The sequence below is a fragment of the Carassius auratus genome, chromosome 7 (assembly GCF_003368295.1).
Source record: "Carassius auratus strain Wakin chromosome 7, ASM336829v1, whole genome shotgun sequence".
Lineage (NCBI taxonomy): Eukaryota > Metazoa > Chordata > Actinopteri > Cypriniformes > Cyprinidae > Carassius > Carassius auratus.
Genome location: NC_039249.1, coordinates 26,156,812 through 26,175,794, shown reverse-complemented (window position 1 = coordinate 26,175,794; position 18,983 = coordinate 26,156,812). Strand labels below are relative to the sequence as shown.

The window sequence follows — 18,983 nt, the reverse complement described above, 5'->3', positions numbered from 1 at the left end:
GAGTTTGGCAAGTAAGTCACAGTCTGTGATTAACTTGCTTGTTGGTCGTGGAATAGAGTTTAGGTTTAGGATTTGGGTTAACCATCATCTAGTTAGGGATAGGGTTACAGATTGGATCAGTTTTTCTTTAACAGAGATTAACATGCTTATCGTACCTGTGTTTTTCTTTTCTTGTCGGTATTTACAGCTCTTTGTTAATACAGTATCTCTGATTGTTTCTTAGTAAGAGACGTGGATTGGCAGCTTGCCTTGAGTGACGGCCAGGTGTTTCATAGTATCTGTGAGTCTGATCATCCATCAAAGCGATCGATCACAATCCCAGCGGTTTTTATTAATGATCCTGTCAGCTGGCGCGCTCCACGGTGCCCATAGTTGTCTAGGATGATAGATCTTTAGCCAACCTGCCTGTTATTTATTCTCTCATGACCTTGTCCATATCTATTGTTGAGCACACCAAATTATGAGTGCTGGGACATGATAACTCCGTGTTCATCTTGCGGTATTAAAACATGAGCTGGACTGTCAGATCAATAAAACCAAATTAACAATTGCTTAAATGCTTCGGACAGAGTTATGTCAATCTAGTTTCTTTAAAATTCTCTGTATATCTTTTTTTAAAATGCATATTAAAGATTTTATTGTAAATACAGAGCCCCGCACATGACATGCAGGAACAAATAGTAGGCTAAATCGTGTTCATGATTTACTAATTCATTCCCTCGATGTACTAAAACACGCACACGATTACTATTGCGTTTCCTCGATTTACTTTTTAGATCACTTGATTTATAAATTGTGCGCACCATTTACTAATTTGTTCCCTCGATTTGCTAAATTGTGCACATGATTTAGCAAATCAAGGGAACGCAATAGTAAATCAAAGGAATGCAATAGTAATCGTGTGCACGTTTTAGTACATTGAGGGAATGAATTAGTAAATTGTGCGCAGTTTATTTATTTTTTCTTGCATGTCATGTGCAGGGCTCCGTATAAATAGGTAATTGTGCATGTTTTGTTTAATTTGTTTTGATCTCATAATGTGGTAGTTACAGTATTTTACAATCCTGGATATTTTCTGGTGTCCTTGTTACACGTTTCATGTACTTACCATTATAATAACAATAAATAATGTATAATTACATGCAAGTAACCCTAAGCCAAATCCTGATCCTAATCCTAAGAATATAGTAAGTATATGTAGTTAATTCATATTATTCAGAACTTAAATGTATAAATACACTGTAACAAGGACACCTTAGTGTAACCAAATAACGTTTTACCCGATCTTGTTCTGCATGTACATACTATTTACTGTAGTTATTACAATAACTGTGTAATAAAATACAATTAAAAATGATCCAACACTGGTCAGATTTTGGTTCATTAAGACTTGTTCAGTGTACTGAGTGCATCAGGAGCATAGCACAGCTCTTTATACGTCCAGAAAAGTTAACTGGACATTTAATAGTTAATAGTTTTAAAGGAACGTCTACAAATAATTTTTGAGGCACAATATGTTGAGCTTAGTCTCACCTGTCTTGATATAAATAGTGTTTTGCCATTCTATCCAAGTTGAAAGCAAAACCAATTATATATAAATCCATTGGAATGATAAATAATGACAGTAAATACGCTTTTTTCATTCGATTCTGATACAAACAAGAATCCCTTGAGAGATCTACCATTTTATGGTTTCCTCCTCAGCTTTTACATGACTTCTGTTTACGTGCATTTATACCGATTTGTAAAATAACGTTTGCTGCTTTTGTTAGAAAGCTTTCTAGAAAAATGGTTCCTTTTGCAGTATTAAAACTGTTAAGTATATATACACTGTACAAATTGAAATAGTAAATGAATCAAGGCTATTTTAGTCTTTCTTCTAAATTTCATGATTAATTCAATGGGTGACTTTCAGTTTGTAATTATTAGTGAAATTTACAAGCTTTTTCTGAATTTCAAAGTAAATCTCGGTTATTTGCCTCATGGTTGTGGTACCTGGCTGTTTATTTCTTTGCTCGTTGTGCGTGAAAGCTGGTGATAAAATAACCGCAGTAGTAACAAAGCAGAGTCCAGTCCAATGTTTCTCTTGACTTGTCTCTTGTGGCCCCCACAAGGCCCAGGGGCCCAATAAGCATCCATCTGCAGACAGCCCACTACAACACGCTTGAGTGGACATCCATGCAAGTCGGGGTGTTTGTAAGTGTGTGTGTGCGCGTGTGTTTGTGCATTCTAGTATGTCTGACTGGAGCTGCAGACATTTTATCATTCTAGAGCCTTGGGGATCAACCCCCCCACGCAAATAAAAAAAACATAACGAAAAAAAAAAAAAACAATCTTCACAGCCCTGCTCTCATCAGTGTTGACACCACAACCAATTCTCTTTGCTGTGCCACCTTTATAGTCTCCTGTCAGCATGTCTCACAGCCCATCCACCGGTGCCACTGCAACCCACCCAGCACATCCATCCTTCTCAGCCGGGCCAGAGATCGATAGAGCTGCTCTCTTAATCAGCTCTCTGGTGGCTGCAGGCGGAGGAGGGATGGAGCGGGTGCGCTTTCCTTCTCTCTTTTTCCCCGCTTGGTTGCCTCTGTTCATTCAACATCTATTTTACCACCGTATCTTCTCAAATCCCCATCCTCTGCTGGTGGGGCTGACTTATATTTCCAGAGCCCAGCCTGTGGGAGTCTGTCCGTCAGTGCCTCGGTCTGTCTTTCTCTCTGGATGGTTGGAGTCGCGTTGTCAGCTCTCTGGCTCAGTGCTGCTGACACTCTGAGTAATTGTGGTGATTTATTATAGGGCAACTGCTGCACTGTAAGTTAATTTATACACAATAACTTCCAAAGTCACAAACACTTAGAAGGAGACACACTCTGGGAAAGCTGAACAGTGAGTCATGGTTGTGGTTCAATAGTGCAGAAATTGCACTAAAGTAAACCAAAGCACCCTTAATCAACCCCTGAAATGTATAAATATTAACATCGTGCATTCCCATAATAAGTACACTAAAGTGTATATAAATAACAAAATACTGTAGTTTGTTTGAACGCACATCCTTTAACGTCAGCAATAAAAAATATGGGAAGCTGAAACCCCGTTTATTTTGCTTTTCCTAATTATCGGTGACGATATGCTTAGTTGGATTTTATGTTCATTCAGCATCGTTTCTCACTTTTGTACCCGAACATATCAGAACAGATGCGCAACCATTTCCAATTGGATGTCCAAGGCACCAAAACATCACGTTTGATGATATAGAGCAAATTAAACCCAGTTTTGAAGAAAAGCAAAGGTAATATTTTAAGTAACTTCACGTAAGCCATTATTATGTACATTTCCCGGTAAAATTTAAATATTGCATTTGAGCAATCCAACATGCCAGCTGCTTGTTCAACCGATGGTATAGAGCACTGAAATGCACACCTATAGACTTACCTGAGATTCCTAGGACAAGAGAGTAAGGCTTTTCTAACAGAGATTCGTCAAGAAACAACTACACTTGTTCTCTCACGGACCAATACAATGGCCTTATCTGTAGATGCACTATCAGTGAAATAGAGTGGACGACAGAAGAGAGGACCCATCTGTGCTGTAATCACTTCCTTCTCCACAAGCCCACACTGCCTTCGGGCCTGACCGCACACCTGTGTACACACAGCTGCACACACACACACACACACACTAGAGAACATCACTGATCAAAATAAATTTATTTCAAAATTACATTACAAAAATATGTAATTAATTTTAAATAGACATGCTGCTGCCTCAACATCGTCAGTGTTTTAAAATGTGTGCATTGTCGAATTTTCTTCACTTTAATCAAGTCATATTATTACCATTGTCTTATTTTAAATATTAGATTACATTTAAAACACACCTCTTTTATTCCATCTATTATCTGCTAAATAAAGCACCACAAAAATCAAGCATATTAAGAACTATACAGTGCTTTGCATTGTGGACACGTCTCATCACTACTGTTCAGTGAGAAGACAACACAATCTCCTTTCTTTCAAAGATGGGATCCAGTCAGCAAAACTCCCATCTCTGAAGACTAATCTTTGACTAGACATGATTCAATCGACACGAGTAGGGAAAAACTGGCGAAGAAGGTCCTTCTTATTCACCTTGCCCATCTGGTTTCTGGGCATGACTTCCACCAGGATCAGCCCTGTGGGAATAGTGTATGGAGCCATGTGCTCTCTGAAAGAAGAAACCAGAAGAGAAGATCAACTTAAGATTGTTGTTTGTTAGATGGTCCCCGATGAGATCCTGGATAAGCACACGGCAGATGGTCATATTCATCCTAACAGTGTTCGTTTAACTGACACGTAATTTTCATAATAGCTTTTTGTCAGCAACATTTTTTCATCATCGAAAATGAGACCGTAACTAAATGTAATCCAGTTTTGAATGACAAAACTGAATGTCAGTTTTGGTGTTGGCTATGTCTTAAGGGAACATAAACAGTTGGAAAATATTGAATGTGTATCAGTATAGTGGATCCTTGCATTCGGTCTTAAAGTGACAGCAGCCTAAAATATACCTGCTACTGCCTGTGTCCTTAACGTTAATAAAACATCAAAAAAGAAAATCACTCACTGCTCTTGACTGAATCACTTTAGTAGATTTAATAAGGATTAATCTAGATAATATGCTTGTTTCATTATGAGAAGTGGTTTTATTGAATTTTAAGATAAACAAAATGTTATATGTCATAACAATTAAATCTAAGTCTATATTGCACATTCAAACCTTAATCATTTATATTACCATTTATCCAATAATATAGTTATATATAATAGAAATGCTTAACGCATTGCAATTTAACTAAAACCATTAGATTCCATTCATATTAATCTACTTCAGTCAACTAAAACTAAAGCAATTAACATGACTAAAAATGCTAAAAAGACTAACTAAAACTACAAATTTGCTGTCAAAATTAAGACTGCTAGCTAAGACAATAATCAAAAGTGTAGAGTGTTGTATAGGAGTAATACAAGAAGATTTTCAATTCCATCAGAAACTAAGATTTATCACAAAGGTGATGTTTTAATTAATTTGTTGGTGATCGATGAGCTTGATCATGAACAAAGCATTTTCTCTAATACTTGCCTAGAACCTCTGAAAATGCAACATTTACTTGCATCGTGTAAGAACAAAACATGAAATCAAGCTTTTGCAGCTAGAAGCATTTGTACAAATGTACTTACGTAGCTTTTTTCAGGACTAAAGAAAGAAATCTTAGGTTCTGTACATTTTGTTGCAGATCACGGAGAAAAAAAGAAAAGAAAAAAAGAAAAGAAAAAAAAGTACCTTCCTAAAATTCAACTCTGGAAGTGGAATGAAAAAAAATCTTAAAATAAAATAAATAAATGAATAAACGCAGCATTAAATCTTTAAGAATTTAATGCTGCATGTTGTTTTATTTGGAACATGTGGTGAAAATGTCTTCAGGCAAAGACATTAATGTGAAGATGTGAAACATCAAGTGAAATACACACAAACAGGTGCATCTCAAATTAGAATGTCATGGAAAAAATATTTTATTTCAGTAATTCAAGTCAAATTGAGAAACTTGTGTATTAAATAAATTCAATGCAGACTGAAGTAGTTTAAGTCTTTGGTTCTTTTAATTGTGATGATTTTGACTCACATTTAACAAAAACCCAACCAAATTTACTATCTCAACAAATTAAAATATGGTGACATGCCAATCAGCTGATCAACTCAAAACACCTGTAAAGGTGTCCTGAGACTTCAAAATGGTCTCTCAGTTTGGTTTACTAGGCTACACAATCATGGGGAAGACAGAGAGTTGAGTGGAAGTAAATGAGTAGAAGAAAAAGATGCACAACCAACCGAGAGAACCACAGCCTTATGAGGATTGTCAAGCAAAATCAATTCAAGAATTTTAGTGACCTTCACAAGGAATGGACTGAGGCTAGGGTCAAGGCATCAAGAGCCACCACAAACAGAAGTGTCGGGGATTTTGGCTACAGTTGTTGTATTCCTCTTGTTAAGTTCTGAACCACAGACAACGTCAGAGACGTCTTACCTGGGCTATGGAAAAGAAGAATTGGACTGTTGCCATTGGTCCAAATTCCTTTTTTCAGATGAGAGCAAGTTTTGTATTTCATTTGGAAACCTAGAGTCCTAGAGTCTGGAGGAAGGGTGGAGAAGCTCATACCCCAAGTTGCTTGAAGTCCAGTGTTAAGTTTCCACAGTCTGTAATGATTTGGGGTGCAATGTCATCTGCTGGTGTTGGTTTTTTTTGAAAACCAAAGTCCCTACACCGTTAAATGACCATGGTGTTGGTGTGCTTGACTAGCCAGCAAACTCACCAGCAAACTCACCAGAACTGAACCCCATTGTCGAGGAAAATGAGAAACAAGAGACCAAAAAATGCAGATGAAGGTCACTGTCAAAGAAACCTGGGCTTCCACACCACCAGTGCCACAAACTGACCACCTCCATGCTACGCCGAATTGAGTCAGTAATTAAAGGAAAATGAACCTCTACCAAGTAATGAGTACATGTACAGTAAATGAACATACTTTCCAGAAGGACAACAAATCACAAAAAATATTATCTTATTTTTTTTATTGGTCTTATGAAGTATTCTAATTTGATAAGATTTGCTTTTTGTTAAATGTGAGCCAAAAACATTACAATTAAAAGAACCAAAGACTGAAACTATTTAAGTCTGTGTGCATTGAATTTATTTAATACACTAGTTTCACAAATTTGACTTGAATTACTGAAATAAATGAACTTTTCCACGACATTCTAATTTACTGAGATGCACCTATAAATACATAAATGACAAAAAAACCTCTTGCATATTTTTAACACAGCAGTCATCATCTATGCTGGAACTTCTGTTTTTATAAAACGCTGCCAGATACATGGAATTCGATTAATTCCACAAACAATGAAATCAGCATGAAATAAAGACAAATACTTAAAGGCAGAGTGGAGTGTTGAGCTAATTAAATGTTTTGCGTTCTTGCTCTTGCGGTTGTCTACAGTGCAAGCCTGGAGCCGTCTTTATCATCTTACGTTTTTGTGTGTGTATGAAAATATTTTTTTTATTCTGTTTTCTTCTATGTAAGTCCCTTCCAGCAAGGTGTCTCTCTGTTAATGCCTCCTCTTTTCACTCCCTCTCTTTTTACTCTTCCCTGCAGTGGTTTAAGATTTTGAATGCACTACACACTCCAGAATATTCCACTCTTCACTGTAGCCGCATTCTCTTTGCATGCGTGTCTGTGTGCAGTGTTTGTGTAACTTGTGTCAGCTCATCAGCTCCTGTCTTTCTATGCCTTATGACATATACAGAGTGACGATTATGCAGGATGACAGCTGGAGTTACAGCGCTGGGGAGTGAGCATCTTTCCCTGCGCATGTTACTCTTTGCTGGGCTGTGCTAGAGGGGCTGGGACAGGTCAGAAGGGCCACCGCAAAAAACACACGCAGCATCGCACCAGCAGGGCACAGCACTGCTTCCGACACCCCCACACCATATGGAGCTCACACACACATAGAGAAATAAAAGCCCTGAGCTACTTCCTGTAAAGGGACATGTGTCTTCTGACAGAACTGACGTTCAGGCAAAATGGTACATTTGGGCAACAAAAGTGACATTTAAAGAAAGTGAGACAGTATGAGGGATAAAATAAACAGGCACTGCTTAAACAGAGCATGTTAGACACGGTTTCTTTCTTCTCACCATCATCAGTTTCTTTCTCCGCCCCTTCTCCCACCAAAAACACATCTGTTCTTGCAGCATGCTCCTAAATGAGTTCTTGTCCATGAGTGTATCTACTTGTGTCTATTGTTATTTATACCGAGGCCTCTCGAGTCTAACGCATGTCCTGAGGGATTCCAACTCGACATCTGACTCAACATGCTACACGTACGCTGACGCAAGCCCAAAAAACACCTCCAAACACACCACTGTGCTCCACAATAAACTACTTGTAACAAGGCTGCTGGTGCATTTCAGCAACATTTCATCACCTGCCGGGGTTGTTTTTTTTTTTTTGAGAAAGTTGAAGTGTGTCTTGCTAGATGCTGATTGACACTAGAAAATTCTGGTCCTGTCATATTACATTCAGACCTCTAGGGGAGCTGTAGGAGAATAATGTACAATGTAAACTAATCTGAGTTTTTGTGAGCTGTGAGCTGGGAGATTACAAAAAAAATTAAAAATAATAATAATTGGTGCCAGAGCATCAAATGCACTCGTGATAAATGGTAATTTTACAATGGCTAACACTAGGGCTGGGCAGTATGGCCAAAATATCAGTTGATATCCAGTTATCACGATAAATGTCAACATTTCTTTCAAGTTTAAAGGCAGATTTTTTCTCCCAAGTGAAAGATGGAACCAGACAGTTTCTCATGTTTTAAACTACTGATGGCATGATGTAAATGTATGTTCATTAACAAAAACAGTAACATCTTGTAAAAACTGGAACAACCTCATATTTATAAGGTAAAATCTAAATGTAAACATGTAATATAAATTCAAATGCACAAATTCTATAGATTAACAACAACCATTAGTCTACATTAATAACATAATAAAATTCCATATTGTATATCCGTTGAAATATTAATATTGAAATATATATTGTCGGTTCTGTTTTGTTGCTTTAACATGTTTTCGTTCCTCTTTTATTGTATAAACATTACAACAAACATTAATATATATATATATATATATATATATATATATATATATATATATATATATATATATATATATATAAGGTAAGATAAGTTTTATGCATCTATTTTTTTACTCTTCACATTTATAAATCCAAGAATTTGTTCTGTGTGAACAGCCCCTTAAGCCCCTTTCACACTGCACATCGGACCCGCAATATTTCCGGAACATTGCCGGGTCGCCTTCTGTGTGAAAGCAACCACGTCCCGGAATTGATTAGCTAATTGAACCCGGGTCGGGGACCTAGTAACATTGGGGGGTTCGACCCGGGACGAGCGCTGTGTGAACAAAAGCCAGATCTAATCCCGTATCGAAGTGATGACGCGCGTTATCGCATGGCTCTTTTACCGGCTGTTTTGAAGGAAGATCAACATTCGCGACGAAAACATATGTGCAAACTGTAATGAAGCAGAGATCAGTTAGTGCCTCACTTTCCGCGCTGACGCCGATATTGTTTGCTTGCTTCAGTGAAAGTATAACGGGCATAGTGTTGTCGACTCGTACATTACACGTCACGCGCTGATGTCACGTGTCGTTACGGGATCTTCAAGGGTTGTTTGTGAAAGCACGCACATATACCGGGTCATCACTGGCACAGTGTGAAAGTGCCAAATCTAGCGACCAGGGAACAATTGCAGGAACATTTTACCCCTGTATTTGCCGGAATGGCAGTGTGAAAGGGGCTTTAGTGAGCTGAATAAACTGCAGTGTAGACCGAACTTATATGCTCACTGAAAGAGACTTTAGGTTCAAATGAGTTACCTGGCCCAGGCCTTTAGCTGTGACAGAGTCAAAGTCTTCCCCTTTTTTAGTTGCAAAACTGCCGTGACCTTCTGACCCCAGGTTGGGTCTGGAGCACCAATCACAGCCACATCTAAAGCAAAGAGGAAACAGTGCATATTTATTCCCCTGTCCATATGTACATGTGTATGTGTGTGAGTGCTTGTGTACCTGTGATATCTGGGTGGGCAAGCAGATGTCTCTCCACATCTAGCGCACTGATCTTGTATCCTCCGCTCTTGATGATGTCCACAGATGTGCGGCCCATGATCCAGTACACACCATCTCTGTAGAGTGCAGTGTCACCTGAAAGAGCATCCAGAACGGTCAGAGATCCCTTCGAGTTACACCTGCCTCCACACCGCTCTCTGGTTTAATAGGGGTCTGCACCTCTATTAATTGCTGAGGAGTCCATATGGGGCTCAAACAGTGAGGCAAACGGCAGTATAGTCAACATCCTCCTACTACAGCTGTGGAAGGGGACAGCAATAAGAACATGATGGTTGTGTGTGTGTGGGTGCTGCACGTTGTCCTCTGCTAAACTCTAATAATAGCCTGCAGTCAGGCTCAAGATCTTCTGCTTGCAATCTTAAAAACCAATTGCACAGAGCTGCTCAGCTGGAGACTGCTTAATTGCCACCCCATAACAGACAAACACACTACAGCCATCAGCAGCAGGAGCAGTGTGGTACACCCTATCCAAACCAGGTGCAGGTTTCCGGCATCATGTTTCCTCACTGAAAGAGTGCTACAAAGTGACAAATGCAAAGCTAATCAAAACTTGGATTTACAGCTATGTTGATCTGAAACATAATCTGGCTCAAATGCTGAAAATAATGTGGACTTGTGGATCTGTGGCCTTGCCTTGAATGCATCTCTGAAGTCCCTTTTTGTAATTTGATGTTTCAAATAGGTGCTTACAAATTACCTCTTTGTGGCCATGATGCAGTCGTTTGCAAAACCCTATGCAACCATGGATAGTGTCATAAGCTGCATCCAAAAGTAGTAGTACAGGGAATTTTGTTCCTCACCATTTAACAAATATTACAATTCCTTGCCCACAGCCATGAGATAAGTGTCCAAAGTTTCCACTGGATACTCGCTTCAGAATCTTGGCAGAACTAGTAGGTCATCTGGGTATTTTTTTTGTGCAATTCTTTATGAATCATGCTTATTTGGACTTACCTGTAATACTACTTTTTGCATATCATGTAGTAAGGAAGTAGACATAATTTTGCATTGCTTGTCACAGTTGTGACATAATAGTTAAAGAGCCTGACATGTAACCCGAAGGTTTGCGGGTTCGTGTCTCAGGTCCAGCAGGGATTATAGGTGGGGAATATCCAGTGCTTTCTCCACCCTCAATACCATGTGCAAAATGAGACCCTTGAGGAGGGCACCAAACCCACAACTGCTCCTCGGGCACCACAGCTTTGGCTGCCCACTGCTCCGGGTGTGTTTACGGTGAGTGTGTGTGTGCACTTGGATGGGTTAAATGCAGAGCACAAATTCTAAGTATGGGATACCATACTTGGCCACTTGTCACATCCTTTCCTTTCCTTTTAGGACAATATCAGATTGACAGCAAAATGATGGAACCTTTAGCTTGTTGCTTTATCATGACGTGCCCGGTTAGGACAGGGTGTTAGCCTCCACTTTAACACACACCTTGATGAAAAGCCAAAGAGTCTGAAAAATACAAGTCATCACAAGCCAGAAAGTCTTTCAATCTCTTTAGCAGAGCGGAGACAAAGAGACTACTCATCGAGTGTTGGGGCTCAGCTGGGGCAGGACCATGAATCCGACAGGAAATAGGTCATAGCAGGTGAGTGACTGAGTGTGAAAGAAAAGGAGGAATGAACATTGGGCAAAGGTGTTGGATGTCCAGCATGGATCATTATTGAGTGCTATCCCCAGCTGTGGCGAAGGGGAGTTGAGAAACGAGAGTGCATGTGTGTGAGGTTTGTGAAGGTTAAGGATATGTCATGGGTTATAGTGTATCAGTGTGTGTGGGATAGGGTGGTTAAGTTGGCAGGGCAAGGGGAACTAAACATAGGCTTGTGACTGGTTGGAGATGAAGCCAGTTGATGAGTGAGATGGGAATCACCCCCACCCCCCATGATCAGTCAATACATCAGCAGCAAACAACTCATTGCCACAAACTTTAATTAATTTCCTCCTTTTATTGCCACAATACTTCCTTTGCATTCCTAAAGGAAACATGCCTGTCAGCATTACTTGGTGGACTCTTTTGACCTGGTTCCAGTAAGTTACCTTCTAAAAAACATCAAAATCAATGCATGATTTACTCACCCTCAAATAATTCTATGTGTATATGACTGTCTTCTTTCAGACACGTACTATGGGAGTTAGATTAAAAATTGTCCTGGCTCTTTCAAGGTTTATTATGGTAGTGAATTGTTTTTGAAGATTTTGAAGCACCCAAAAATTCAGAAATCCATTATAAAAAGTTCTCCACACAGCTCAGGGGGGATGAATTTGTGTAAGAAAAATATACATATTTAAAATTATATAAACTGTCTCTAGCTTCCAGTAGTTGTCTTATGCACATTCACGAGAGAGTGTCGATCCAGCAGATAACGTAGGACGTAGGCACAGCACCCTTTGACGCGTCCGATCACACCGGTGTGATTAGAACTTTCAGTGCGTCACGTCATCAACTGCTGAATTTAAATCTGCTTTCGCACTTTGACTGACGCAGAGCCAGATTGGACATGGTGAGCACTTGTCATATTCAGTATTTTCAACCATTTAATGCTTATTTAAAGTTCCAGACATTTCAATACACATGAGAACTAGCAAAAACATACATTTACAGTTTGTAAAATATAATGTACGTTGATGTCTGTGGAAACTGCAATAATGATACTTACAAATATAATCTGACGACATGTTTTTTATTGATATCACATACAGATTGTGTAGGTAACTAAAGTTTACTCTGGTCTTCTCTCAGTTTATCGCGGACTTACGTTTATGTGTTTTCGGGAGGAGAGGATGAATTTGCGTGTTGTGAATTCAACAGCTCGGATTCAGCACGAACTAACATAGCGGCGCCCTTCACCCGGTATAGATCAACTAACATGGTCGATATAAAAGTGTTTAAACTACCAAATATATTTACTTGCACATATTTCAGAATCGGAATATAAAATATTTCATAATACAGTGAGCATGTTTTGGGAACATTTTGAATAAAACAGGAAAAACTAAATAAAAGCGATCCATGTGTCATACAGATCTATTATGGCTATGTTGTGTCACATGACAAGCATAACACGTCGCCATTAAAACAATAAGACGATACTTTCTAAAATAACGGTCGTCTAAAAAAACTCACGCCGGGGTCTCAGCTAGAATATTGTAAACTCACGTGTGAAAGGGTTAATAGACAGAGCCGTAGTTTGCTTACAAGCTACGCAATATCGCGTTCATAATCACATGCGATTAATCTGTGACCTATCCCTTTAACAACTACATAGCAACACCGTTGCAACACCAAAAATACCCTAGCATTATAGTGGGGAGTTTTGTACAGGCAAATACACTTTTTATGTTTGTTTTCGAAAATGTCTAGTTTCATTCATACTTCCTTTAACTCATTAAACTGAGGTGCCCATACTGGCAGTAAGAGTTCAAACTTCACATGGTCTGTACTGTTGGCACTACTTGTACCCCCATCAATGGTTTTTTGGCCAATTGAGCATGTTAAATTGGTGGTGGAGTCCGAGATCACGAGATCACTGTGACCATCCGTTCAGCTTAGCGAACCAATGCATGATGAGGAAAACGGTACTGACTGAAGCTAGCAAATGAAACTCGAGCAATTGTGGTGTTAAAGCAAGTACAATTTGTAATTACATATACAGACTTCTGCCATCTACTGGTTTGGAGAGTAATTGCCTTTCACACAGGGGTCGAACATCTGTGCTATTTAGCGGTTTTCATGTGGTGCGTTGAAAATGCAACTTTTTGGCCCAGAAACTGGCGACATGAGGCAGATATATTAAGATCACATGAAAAAAAATTATTACTAAGAAAAACGGCTGTTATCGGACACTTGTTAATGCAATAAAAAAAATAATGGCCAATTTGAGTAGCGCAGGTCCAATATGCTTGCCATAATTGTCAGATTTTGTACACAAAGTGTACATAGAAAAACAACTGCCTTTTCCCCCCAATACATTTTCAATAAAGCTCTAAAACGTAGAGCTTTTTTCTCTCTCTCCATCTCCAGCGAGGAGCACGGCATCAATAGAGGGCCCATCTGTTCCCATACATCAGGCTCTTCATTTCAGTTTATTAGCTGGGATAAATCATAAATATTTCATTATACATCACTGGCGGCTGTCGCAGGGACGGCGCAATTTATCAGCGCTGCCCTCTCTTGCCGCCCAGCACCGGAGCAATAAGCTTTCCAGTCTATTAAACAAGATTGATACAGTGTGTAAATTTAGATATTGGGAATTTCTTCACAGACCACTGCTCCACAGTGATAGGCTGGGGTGAGGTGAAGGAGAAGCGGGTGGGTGGAAGGAGACAGAGAGCATGAGCAAGGGATGGGGGCGGTGGGGAAAAGTGGCTGGGTGTTAACAGCAGTAAGAGTGTATTTACACTCGCCTCGTCCTTCTTTAAAATAACCCTATCCGCAAATGCAAGGTGTAATTTGGTCACAGCAGCGTAGCTTCCTTCTCATGGAAATGAACCAGGAACATGTTTGACATGGGGACAGATAAGCTGTTGGCGAGTGAGGGAAGAGAATTTACAGAGGTTTTTTTCCTCTTTAAGAATTCATAATGCCCCTGGGGAGGGATCAAAGGTCACAGAAAGTATTAAACCCTGGAGTCAGGGTTTTCTTCTATGATTACAAGCAAAAGAAGGTTGATGAATATGTGGATATGAATAACAGTCCTAACCAGCAAAAAAAAAACAAAAAAAAACGAAATGCTACCAGCTTAATTGATAAGAATTTTTGTCCTAACCAACTGGAAAACAACAAGTAATTTTTTGTTTGTTGAGTTTGGTTTCTATTCCTGCAGTATTGCTCTGGGCAGGCCATATAACGGTTTATTATATAATTAAATAAATTAATGTGATTCTTGATTGATTGTGATTATGCTAGCATCTTCATGTTCAGTGAGGAAAGACAAATAGTTTGTTGCTTTACAATTGTAGCGTGTAAACTGTAGAAAAATATTTTTCAGAGAAAAAGTAGGAGAAAAAATTCTATTCCATATTGAAGTTTCATTAAAATTGATTAATAATATAATGTGATGTAATCAATAAAAAAATAAATACATAATAATTTACGATTTAAACCGGTTTATGTCAAAACTAATAATATTTGAACTGTAAAATTATTTAAGTTGTAGCTTTTACAGTCATTTTACAGTTTAGGATGTTACCATAGACATTGGCTACCTATATGTAGTTCTATAATAATATTGCAGTTTTCCCTAATCAAACTTATTTTCTGAAGAATTTAAAGAGTAGGCCTATTAATCATTATTATTTGATTATATATCTCCCCTCTTTCATTCAACAATGTATCCAAGTCATTATACAGTATATGTTAAATGCATTTTTAAGGTATTAATAAATTAATGCGGTCACGCCATTGACTCACAAGCCAAAATTCCTGTAAACTGCCTTGAAACTAATCAAGTGTCTCCCAGAAGGTAACAAACACTATAAGCAAATGAGACCAAATGATTGATTTTACATTGTTTATGAGAACGTAAGGACAGTTACATAGACATTCTCTCGAACCACACACCTACCATCAACACAACATTTAACAGCAAAGACCTCTGATTCTGAACACTATGTCGCGACTCATTTACATCAGGTAAACAATGACCCGTCAACTACATGACAACTTTCTGGCCGACTAGTAAAAATGAGTAATTGTGCGAACGCTAATATGAACCGCTCCATGAACACAGTGGCAGCAAAGGCATCAGTCTACTGAAGTCACTGCAGAAGCGCTATGGCCCAGCGGCTTTCCTAATTAAAATGATAAGAAGCTTTATTGCACTAGTTCTTTTTTTCTCAATGTCTGGCTGAGGTGTTTAAGTGAACACAGCCATGTTGCATGCTAAACAAGTACGAACACATGATGCAATGTGGAGAAAGCATCCCAGAGACAACTCATGCGTTTAAAGCAAAGTCAATCTTCACATTATTTCCACATATAGTGTCATTTCAGATGGTGAGCTGAGGTTTGGTGATGCTTTAACATAAGAAATCCAATATGTTTGGTTATATTTTTAACTCTTTGATTTAACACAAAGTGTTAAAAAAAAGTGTAGTTTTTCATACCCACAAATTACCTGAACATGCCATCAAACACATCTGTAAAAGCTCCTGGCACATGCCAACACTTAAACAAACATAAATAGGCTATTTTGCTGGAAGCTGAGGGTGTAAACAAAACCAATGCAGCACACGCACATCATACACACACACATACTTTCATGAGAGGCTGAAGGGGGTTGACAGCTCAGGAAAGGGCAGTGTGAAAGAGGCCATGTTTCACGTCCAGCACACTTACACATCAGTGAACAAACACAGCGCTCTGACAAGCTGTGAGCTCCACTGCTCCTCCTGAACATGTGTGAATGACTCTATATTCCCTGACAGCCATGGACGCAAAATTGAGGTGAAGAGCATAGGCTGAGTGGGTTTGTAAAACTTGAACTGAGCTTCTGTTGGATATTTATAAAAATTCTAAAGTGAAGAGAGAAAAAAAAGCATTTATTTACTCTTTAAATCATGTTAAAATGTAGTAATATGTATCAAATATGATACACCAGGCTTTTGAGAGACATTTTTGTATTTTTATCTTACTTTTTTTAAATGGCACCAAATTGCAGATTTAGAATTTAATTTGCTTTCAGACCTGACAACAACAATTTGGGTTTCAGCATAATAGTGTGTGTTAGTGTATTAAATATTTGCTTTTAATAGGTGCTGCAGTGCTCTTTAAGATGAAGAAGGAACAAAACATAATCAAAGACTAGTTCAATGAAGGATAATGTTGAAAGTCAGCACATAAAGTGCCATCTTCCTCCAATATAAGTAGAACTCGGAAAGAATTGTAGATTAAGTGGGGCCTGATGGAAAGTGATCTCTGTTAAGTAATCATATACAGTAAACACTCACAACAACATGAATATTAATGGATGAATTTTAGAGCATTATAACACTTCCAGCTCCACATAAAGGCTAATGAGGGTGAATAACAAGGCAAGCACTGACAAAACACAAATTACATTTATCATCCTTTAGCTTTTTTTTCTTCTCATCAGTTGCAATCAAATATGTATATCTCTACAATACTCTTCCTGTTAAAGAATTAAACTCATTCCGCTTTAAGTGAACCAAAATTACATTCACACCAGCTTTGAAAGTGGATTCAGATCTCATTTTGCTCCAACTGTGACAAAAGCCTTAATTCGTTGTTCATTGAAACAGTCAACTTGGATAATGTTGTAACGTAATACTGATAATGATGACCATAATTTAAATTCACATTTGAGTATAGTTAGGGCTTTCAAAATTAACACATTAACTTATTTGAAATAATACAATGAATTTAATGATTGAGGCATAATAAGCACCAACTGAAGTGTCCGCAAATCATTCCTGTTTGCTTACAGCGAATAAAATCGAATCAGAATAATCACAGCAACTCTTCATCAGTTGTTGGAATGAGTAACATTAACATTAATGGTATTATAAGGATGGACTTTGAAAGCCCACTGAAAATAGTACATCATCCAAGCATATTATTTTTCAATACGCTGTAATTCACAATGCACAGATTCTAATCTTAGATACTATTTTGAAAAGAATGTATGCCAACTGGGACACAGCCATAGTCTTATTTTAGTAATTAATACCAGAGCGAGTGCTTTACACTTGGGTGAGTGATCTTGTTTGTCTAATATGATTCAGTGAGAGGGCGGAATTGTTAACGGCAATGATTGTGCAGCTTGCACATGATAAGCCCAACTTTAGGATATCATGGAGGTTTGGAATCTAATATGTATTAAGCTCCAACATTCAAATACACAATTAAATTATGAGTTCCAGCTTCCAGTCTTGAATTAAGTTTATTTTTGTTACCCCACTGACAAATAGTTTTTTTTCTTGCTTTTATTACAACAAAATGCATGGGTATTATATAAGACGTGAGGATGGAGTGAATCAAGTGAAGTGATTTGATTTATCCTCACTTCCTTCAGCATTACTTCAAAGTGTCCTCAGCTGTGATTAAAGGGATCTGCCCTTATGTTGTTAAAGTTTGTTAATTAAGACATTCAAAATAAATATTAATAAAGCAAGATGCCCTGTTTGAAATATATGACTTGCATGGTTTATTTGAAGTGAAAAGGTAAAATATAAATAAAAAGTATTAAAACAGATGTGAAGGGGGAGGAGAATTTATACATGCATCACGTTTAGTCGTTAAAAGACTTCCGCATAGGATACACCTGTGTATCCTTGTTCATCGCTCCTCATGAAGCCTCCTCCCTCCTCGATCCTCGCCTCCTCCTGGTGCAATTAGAGAATTGAGATGTCCTTCAAGATGGCAATGCTCGATAGGTTTCCGGGTCATAGGATGGAGGACGGAGGAGCGAGGAGACAAGGAGGGATATTGAGAAGCACCCCAGGTCTCTCTAGCTCCGAAGGACAGGACAAGTGTAAAAATTAGACTAGGTCAAGCAGCTGTTGAGGGCAGCCCCTCAGTGGGTCGGGGTAGGTAGTTGGGCGGACATGTCTTAGGCAAGACCTCAGAGCTGTTGAGAATCAGTGCCAACATTTCAAGCTCAAGAAACAGATTTACCAAGAGAAAACTGCAAACTGACTGCTTCAAGCACAAGGAAAACTCATAAATGACTGTAGCTTTTGGGCCTGTGTGTCTGGACGTTTTTTTAGTAATGACATGCAGAGCTGTACACACAGCCAGGAATAGGACAACCAATTTTCATTGTGCTCTAAGACATCGTTACTTCCTTTAGCATTGCATTATTGTGAATGAATGATCAGTCCACATTATTTTGAAGAAAAAGTAAATGTTTATCTTTGTAGTTAAATACTTTATATTACAGCAGGGCAAACCATTTACACAAAGAGTGAATTTGCAGGGCAGCTTTATAAAAAGGAGCCTGCTAAAGTGTCCTCAAATAGCACATGGCTGTCTAGAATCTGTGACAGCAACAGTAAGGTCACTTCTCACTCTCACTGCCTTTCACTCCTCACACATAACGTCAAGCAAAGTACAATCAGCAACGCTCTATCTGTCAACAAGTGTGCTCTTTCTCAAAAACAGGATGATGGCACTGGGGACAGATATTCTTTTACTCTTCAAAAAGAAGAAAGAGTGATTGTCCTTGTACTCAATATGTGGCCCATTTCAACAGAGGACGAATGTATGTCACCT

The 18,983-nt window shown here is 38.5% G+C and overlaps 1 protein-coding gene across 4 annotated transcripts in view; it reads right to left on the bottom strand.

Moving 5' to 3' along the window:
• Nucleotides 1-1,798: 1,798 nt before the first annotated feature.
• Nucleotides 1,799-18,983, bottom strand: part of acsf3 (acyl-CoA synthetase family member 3) — a 42,124-nt gene continuing 24,939 nt past the window's right edge. For 3 of the 4 annotated variants that reach the window (XM_026268185.1, XM_026268187.1, XM_026268186.1), the window contains exons 8-11: nt 9,686-9,820; nt 9,497-9,608; nt 4,128-4,203; nt 1,799-3,655 (exon numbers count right to left, since the gene is read on the bottom strand). In XM_026268185.1, the coding sequence (XP_026123970.1) occupies nt 3,593-3,655; nt 4,128-4,203; nt 9,497-9,608; nt 9,686-9,820 (386 nt within the window). In that variant the 3' untranslated portion in view covers nt 1,799-3,592. Of the gene's footprint in view, nt 3,656-3,692; nt 4,204-9,496; nt 9,609-9,685; nt 9,821-18,983 lie in introns of those variants that run through there. The other variant, XM_026268188.1, reaches the window with a different exon arrangement.